Source organism: Bombyx mandarina, chromosome 13 (assembly GCF_030267445.1).
Source record: "Bombyx mandarina strain Sakado chromosome 13, ASM3026744v2".
NCBI classification, from domain to species: domain Eukaryota; kingdom Metazoa; phylum Arthropoda; class Insecta; order Lepidoptera; family Bombycidae; genus Bombyx; species Bombyx mandarina.
The window spans coordinates 8,526,511-8,535,036 of record NC_143220.1 but is presented as its reverse complement, the minus strand read 5'-3'; the positions used below and the strand labels follow the sequence as shown (position 1 = coordinate 8,535,036).

The 8,526-nt window shown below is 38.5% G+C and overlaps 1 protein-coding gene across 1 annotated transcript; it reads right to left on the bottom strand.

Moving 5' to 3' along the window:
• Positions 1-595: 595 nt before the first annotated feature.
• LOC114250007 (trypsin) lies at positions 596-7,879 on the bottom strand. The gene is made up of 5 exons (XM_089732338.1): positions 7,675-7,879; positions 5,416-5,563; positions 2,516-2,768; positions 1,436-1,591; positions 596-837 (listed from the first exon to the last, which is right to left on the bottom strand). Exons 1-5 carry the CDS (start codon positions 7,874-7,876, stop codon positions 640-642), a joined length of 957 nt encoding a protein of 318 aa, XP_089588464.1. The 5' UTR covers positions 7,877-7,879; the 3' UTR covers positions 596-639.
• Positions 7,880-8,526: the final 647 nt, after the last annotated feature.

Here is an 8,526-nt window from a genome sequence, read left to right as displayed (position 1 = left end):
GAGAAACTCAGAGGGCTGATGTTTTTCTCGCCGGATCTTCTCAGCGGGTAGTGATTCTGTTGCTAATCGTTCGTAAAGTAGGTACTGTTCGCAGCTTAAAATAATAAGTAATAATAAAGTAATGCTGCTTCCTCAGTCTAATTGAGGCGGTCGTCAATGTGGCGGGCCGGTCCTTCAGGCTTAGACGCTTCTTCTGATCCAAACGAACGAAATGGCTCGTATTTGACTCCGTATAGCAGAGAGACATTCAGATTATCGATAGTTTAAATTTGATGGAGCTCTTGAATCCTGTGTGGGATTATGGTGCTCTTTCCGCTAGGTAGTGTATGTTCCATAGGACTTCATCCCTACTTTTTGAAACTTCTGCGTTCATTGATCAATATACGACTAAGCCCTGAAATGAGATTTCCAGAGAGGAACCACTTTTTCAAAACGTTGCTTGGCGGTATGCAAGAATTAACTGTGTTCCTGTCATAGTCAGTGAGCGATACATGGATGAAGGCTCGGCCGGTGGTTTTTGCAATAAAGAACCATGACACTGGATAAGGATGACCAGTGCAGTCATTTGCTTATATAAGTACATATAATACTTTCGAAGGTCTTAAGCATTTTATTAAAAAGAATACCTAAGGATCATCTTTATACATCCAACTCGGAATCGCCAATTCTAGGTCTCGTATTGTTGCTGCTGCTGATATGATTATAAACCCAGTCCCATATGGCAGGATGCGAGAGTCGCGTGTAGACTCCCGGGAAATTTCCTCTGGCACAACCCAAGCCCCAAGATACGACGCCGATCAGCTCTCCTTCGAGGGCCACTGGACCTCCACTGTCACCCTGTCAAATTTTAAATTTTAAATATTGTTAATTGGAATGTGTGGAATATTCTCTATAGTTCTAGGGATGTGGTATTGGCTATAAAAGCGTTGCAGAGATGGCATGCAATCAGTCAGTAATAGGAACTACTCGAAGCGAAACAGCGAACGGATCATTTGAAGCGAAGCGGAAGAAGCGAATTGAGAATTTTAAAGTGTTCTGTGTGTGTTCTAACTGTTTAATACAGTATTAACTTGTACTTCGGTATATTTTATTTATTTATTCCGAACCCCAGCGCGTAACAATATTCTTTATTGTGTGGAAATTTTAACAGCTTCTCTCAAAATTAGCGTTATTTCTTTTGCCATTGGACAGTACATCATTCAATAATAACTTATCAAGCCTCAGAGCAATAGGCGTTTGCTGAACCTCATACATAAAAAGAAAAACGTCGATGACACCGCCGCGTTGACGCCTGAAGTTGAAGACTTGACAGCATAAGAATATGTATTGTATTTGCATCTTGAATGTAGCACTTATATTGTGCTATGAATAGGAATCTCGACGTCAATAAGTCTTGCAGGCTCATAGCCCTGAGACCAGCGAATACCAGTCTTACTTGACAAGCATCAGGCGAAGACTGGATGAACGATCCGGCGCAGAACATGGATGCGGGATCTATGGCCTTGCGGTTCAGCGCTGATCTCTTGCATAGTTTCATGGGAATTGTTCGGATCGGGGAAGACTGCAGATATGTTGCGGACGGACCACCCTCCTAACAAGGAAGAAGGATGATGGATCGTTAGTCGTCGTGGCCTAAAGGATAAGACGTCCGGTGCATTCGTGTTGAAGTGATGCACCGGTGTTAGAATCTCAGGCGGGTACCAATTTTTCTAATGAAATACGTACTCAACAAATCTTTACGATTGACTTCCACGGTGAAGGAATAACATCGTATAATAAAAACGAAACCCGCAAAATTAAAATTTGCGTAGTTACTGGTGGTAGGACCTTTTGTGAGTCCGCGCGGGTGGGTATCACCACCCTGCCTGTTTCTGCCGTGAAGCAGTAATGCGTTTCGGTTTGAGGGGTAGGGCAGCCGTTGTAACTGTACTTGAGACCTTAGAACTAATATCTCAAGGTGGGTGGCGCATTTATGTTGTAGATGTCTATGGGCTCCAGTAGCTAAGCAATAAATAAAAAAATTAAAAAAAACTATTTTTGAATACATACTGGACGCACATTTTGTCTTTTGTATATCGTGATGATATTGTCAAATATTGGCAACATCAGATTTTCTATATTTATATGTACAGGACGAAATCACCATTGGCACCATTGTTGCTTAAGTGATAAACAGTACATAGGTGCAGCCTGTCCTGATAGTTGTTTTAAAAAAAAAAGTTTAAAAAAAAAGTTGCCCTCGTAGGCAGACGAGCATACGGCCCACCTTATGGTGAGTGGTTACCGTCGCTCATGGACTTCAGAAATACAAGGGGCAGAGCCAAGCCGCTGCCTACCTATTTGTTGAACCCTTTTGCCTGTTGCCTTCTGTTAGTTGGATCTCTAGAAACGAGAATACCGGTCACATTATCCACTAGGCTATGGACACTGAGGTTTTGCGTGGGATGTAGGGGTCGCAATGTGGAAAAGAGGGGGATGACGGTATAATCGTAAGCATTTTTTTAATCCAACTCACCTTAATTTTCCCCCACCCTGAAACAACAGCCAACTTATTAGCCAATAACCTCTTCTCGCGTTCTATAAGTTTCAAGGGTAGTATCTTGTTGGTGAAGCGGAGAGGTGAATACAGGCGGAGTAGACCTACGTCGTTGGCCTTGCTGCTGCTTAAATATGACGGATGAACTAATCTTTCTTTGACATCATACATTTCACCGCCATGCGATTTCCAGGACGAACCAAGGCGGATGCTCAAGTTTGCCACTAAATGTCTGAAGGAGATGGAGATGTTTCTTATAAAAAATGTGTAAGTACATCGCAAGCTACCAACGGTGAGTTCTCTTGAGCATACTTTACGTTGAGTACGTCTAAAAAGATGTTCAGCAATGGCTGTTAGGCTTCTAGTATGTATCTTTGTGATATACAAAACACAGCAAATTATTTCTCGAATTGTATAAAAATTTAATCTATACTTGTATTTTTTTTTAACAAGGAGACTTCATTTAACGGCGGTAAAAGTAAAATAATAAACGTATAAAACCTGTTGTTGTCAGCAACTTAAAACAAATACCCATATATAATAGAATAGCTACGTAGTTATAATAATAGAAAGTATATTAAGTATTCGGTATATTCAGTAGGTATATCGTTGTTGTCAAACTAAAATCTGCTATGTGCACTTTTTGAGATTTTTACTTTTTGACCTTTTTGTATAGTTCACAGCCCTATCTACCGTATAAAAAAAACTTAGCGTCTATAGTTTTAATATTTATCTATAGCTTTCATTTGATATACCTAGTTCTTAAAAAATCACTTTCATATAAAATTTTATACGAAAATGTTTTTACTTACTTTGTTCAAGATAATAGAGTTTTTGCGCATTTCAGATTTTGGTTTGACAGCGACGATATTATTAGGTAGTAAGTGGCTTTATTCAATCCAATCAATCCGGAAATACATGAAGTCAGCGTCGCAACGGTACTTCGATAAGGTTACGCGTCATCATAATCGCCTTATCGTTGGCGCCGCTGACTACTCCCCGAATCCTGATCATGCAGGAGCCAGTCACCGTCGACGCCCTAGATACGTCTTTACGGATCCATCAGATCCAATAACTTTTGCATTAGACGCCTTCAGCTCTACCACTAGGAGTAGGCTTAGGGACCTTGGTAATCGTACTCGTCGAACTCGACAAAGAGGTCGACGTGCAACCTAACCCATGCATCAGCCCGTTGAGTTTCTCGCCGGATCTTCTCAGTGGGTCGCAATTCCGATCCGGTAGTAGATTCATTCGCGAAGCAGTTGCTCTTGAGTTGTTTGGTCTCTTTCGGAGGCGCTCGGGCAGCTGTTAGCAAATCCCACCCCTGCTGGCTGAGCCTTCGCTCGGCCACCCGTCCTGGTGAAACTGGAAAGGCCTCCGGGCCACCAGTAATCCTTCAATCCTAAAAAAAAGACATCAGCCCTAAGTCTCTGTTTTTAAAGTACAACGGCTGCACAACCTTTTAAAACGAAATGCTGCTTCACAATAGAAATAGGCATGGTGGTGGTACCTGCTGCGGGTTCACAAGAAGTTATGATAGAAACAAAAATACTGACCTTCGTCAAGTTAACGTTGTCGACGCGATCTGATCGCGCAATTAGACTTCAATTAGACACGATCAACTGTTTTGAAATGTGACACGAAATTTTATTAGAATAGTTAACTAGGTACTCAAAATTTTACGTTTTCGATAAGTTTTTAAATTGTAATTACGTATTCATTACTCACACAACATAGACTAAAATTTCAGTCGTATATTCTTTGTTGACATTTTCATACATTTTACACAATCACTTTTTATTACATATTATTTTCTTTACTTTTCATGGACTTTATTCACTTAAAGAGGGATTTTTAGTGATTTAGAACTCGGTACTTACTCATGATAGCGTTTGTGCTATGCGCCTACAGAGAACGCGGTCTTTTCCAAGCTTTCGGATAAAATATAGACACGATACCACTGTGTCACGAGAGCATTGTATATCGACAAAACAAAATGTTCCACTCGACGGCCCTAACGCTACAAACCCAGTATTATTGTCTGCAAGGTATCGCTTCTTTCACATTGAACGATATATTCGCACTCCGTAAATCCCATAAGACTTTTACATAGAGGCAGATATGTGTCGTCGGTACCCGAAGGATATAGATAGCTGTTTTACATCGGAAAAAAATACACCCAACCCTCGAGCACTGTGCGCCACTGTACATAGCAATTTAGGAGGCGACAAGAGTGCGCGGAGTCGTACATGTTGCTCTATGTAGAGCTTTTATCACGTCGCGTTTGGGGAATTCGAAAATAGCAGGAAATACTCCCGAAAATAGCAGGTGTCTCAAATTTTATTAGTCGATCCACAAAAAATCTGTTTGTTATTAGATTTTTGTTTGCGGGACAAAATAAATATGTTTTAAGGCCAAATTTTGCTGTGAATAAGTGAATTACAGTATTAGTTGAAGCAAATCGCAAGTGGAAAGACGTGTTTACGTCCCGATTGGCGCTAAGCAGGCGCCCGTGTCGCGTTCGAAGTCCCCATAGTGTTGGAATAACTGTTTGCACATATATTTTTCATTCATTCATTTTGTAAATTGAACTTCCTCAAAATAAAATAAGAATACCATTAATGTAGCCGAAGTCAATTTAATATGCATTGTAACTCAAAATCTACTGGTCAGATTTAAATGGGATCATAAATTGGGATTAAGCATTGACTGGCTTTAAAAAAAATCATCATCATTTCAAAATTGGTTCAATCAGAAAAAAGAACTGAGATAACATATAAAAAAACCGTAAAAAATATGGACCATTAGATTTCTGTTGCCTCTGAAATCGAGTGGCATCTTGACCCATGTTTGACCCCAGCTTAAGACGGAATACATACCTCAATAAGCAATGTGCGGCGGATATAATCCATATCTCAGTTAGTATGGTTCCTCCACAGATCGGGTAGACTCTGTCCCTGATGGAGACCTGCCATGGTACCGAAGATATAGACGTGTTTTGTCCATACACTATTCTTCTGGTCGAGCCTGTATTTCGTTTTAAAATAGCAGCTGTTAGGTGACTTATCACTACTATCAGGCAAAAGTTTTGATTTAAAAATATCAAACTCATGCGGTACCACCGTGCTAAATGTTTTTGTCGCTAAGCATTAATACAATGCATAACAAATGTAATTGCTATTTAAATTTCTTTGTCTCGAGGTTCGGTACCCACTCGAAATCAGATTGACGAGGACTTGTCTATCCATCGACATCAATCACGAAAATACCTTTATTTATTTCTCACAATAAGCAGTCGTAGTATCTCAAACTGGGTTATTACGTTAGACTGTCTATTCCGTGACAAATAAATAATTAAATTCCACGGTGCTAAGGTTCTTGAGAAGTTATAAAAGATTAAAACATTTTAAGAACAACTTAAATAGATGGAAGTCCTCGTGACCCGGATAAAAGGTTTAGCATGCACCAAGCGACCCACCGGTGTTCAAACCTCATAGGCAGGTACTAAGATTACTCTTAAAATACATAGATACTTAATTCATTTTGACGTATAATATTCACAATGAAGGAATAATGGTGGTAGGACCTCTTGCACTGGTGTTAGGACATCTTGTGAGTCCGCACATGTAGGTACCACCACCCTGTCTGATTCTACTGTGAAGCAGTAATGCGTTTCGGTTTGAAGGGCGGGGCAGCTGTTGTAATGTTAAAATTGAGTCCTTACAGCTCATGTCTCAAAGTGGGTGGTGACATTTACGTTATAGATGTCTATGGGCTCCGGTAACCACTTAACACCAGGCCGTTAGCTCGTCCACACACATAAGCAATACATAAATAAAAGTATCATGCAATTGAGAAATAGAACTCAGGTCGTAAGGTGGTACCGGTAGTTAGATCGATAAATCCGTCACTGTAAAAAAAGTAGCTAGAAGTTCGACAAAATTCTATATGTCCACGCAGTATCTATATAATACTAAAACACCCCTGCTTTAGGTTTGCCTTAATCGAGTTAAGCACAAATAAACAAGCTCTTACCTGTAAGCTCAACTGATCGTACACCTAAAAGAAACATACAAAATACTCATGAAACTCCTTGGAGTTGGAATTAAGCAATAGGTTTTCTTTTTCCACGCATTTTTTTAGGTATAGATTTATAGATCCACATAACATTATTGTCAAACTTAATGCGTTTCCATCTGTGACAACTCAATATTCAGTCGGTTGCCTATACGACTATCTAGGCATTTACAAAAACACCAATTTATATCTTTTTAAGCTCAACTCACGGCTGTGTTCAAACTTATCATATATTTCTACACATACTGTATACATACATAAAAAATTTTAGCAGAGTCAGTTGAAGGATAAGGTTTTCGTAAAAGCGTAACGAATCAATTTGTGTTTTTGATCTTATAATAAGACAAAAATACATGACATATTGCTAGGCGGAAAAATGTATCCAATATAACTGCAACATTGGTGACGTCACTGCGCAGTTATCAACTCGGGAGAGTAATACGAAAGCGACCTTCTGTCTTCTTTCCTTGCGAGAGCACACGCACTGGCCTAACACGCTTGAGTTAGTTTAAAAGTATTAGTAATTCATAACATTTTTAAATGCAACCATATCGAGAATTGAAAGGTTATTTTGGTGGTAAAAATGTTGCAAAACTTTAAAAAGTTTAAATTTTGGAAAAATATCATAACAAAAAAACTTCTTCTTAGCTATTTCAATGGAGTAAGCTTTATTGGAGTTCATTTAAAAACATCGAACTGTTGATGCGCATACCAAATAAAACGCGTATTTAATTACAGAGATAAATGTAAATAAATGTAACTATACTTGAGACCTTAGAACTTATATCTCAAGGTGGGTGGCGCATTTACGTTGTGGATGTCTATGGGCTCCAGTAACCACTTAACACCAGGTGGGCTGTGAACTCGTCCACCCATCTAAGCAATAAAAAAATAATAATAAAAATGTCGCGTATTAAGTGGAATGTCGGTTAAATGTAATAATCTTTCACACTGAATACCTAATGTGACCTAAAATCAGACTTAATTCGTAATTCATAAGATCCGACTTAATTCAACATGAGCCCTAAAGTTTTTGGAAACATCAAGATCAGACCACTCACCAGTGAGCCTCGACAGTAAGGAGTAATACATTAACTTGTATTCCTGTTTCACTCTGGTCTTGTTTAAGAAGCCGAGTATATTAGATTTCTGAGATTCAGCATTTTCAGCTAACCAACCGTAATCTAAGGCTGGTATCGAGTCTAGCAATATATTTTCGCAATTCGCCAACACAAAATGTAAAAATAGAACCTTTAAGAGCATTGTAAGATTGGATTTGATTGATTTGTCAGTTGTATATAAAATGGTACGTGGTAAATTTGTTTTTTATTAAACGTCCGACTCTTTTATAATAGTTCTTTCTTTGATATATTGCAGGAGTTGTTTTTTTCTATGTCATCTTGTGCACTCTCCTTGTACTAAGTTGATTTCAAACGTATCATTTTGTGTTACTTGTATTCACTATTTTTGGTTCGTTTTGGATTAATATTTTTTTTGTGTCCTACTGTTTACGCCTTTGGATTCCACAGATAGTTTTTAAGATGAAAATCTTCATTAATTGAAGCGAACACGAGAATTGAAAATTCTAATTGAAATACATAAGGATTTTTATTAATTTTAGTTTCACAACAGTTTCATTACGCATCAACGCTTTTCATTAAATAGCCGTGAAATAAGATTTTGTATTGAGTTACTTCGTGACTAATCAAATTTCTTCATAGTGTGTTGACTTCGTGTTTGTGTAGTTTTTATAATAATATGTTGTTTGTTTAAATTATTTTATTGTTGTCGATTGTCAACAAACTCGGAGCCTATCTGGTGTTCAATTAGAGTAGGGCTCATTGACATAGCTGACATGAGGTCTCAAGCTTGCTAGTGTAACAATGGCTATATATATATTTCTTCTGTGCGTG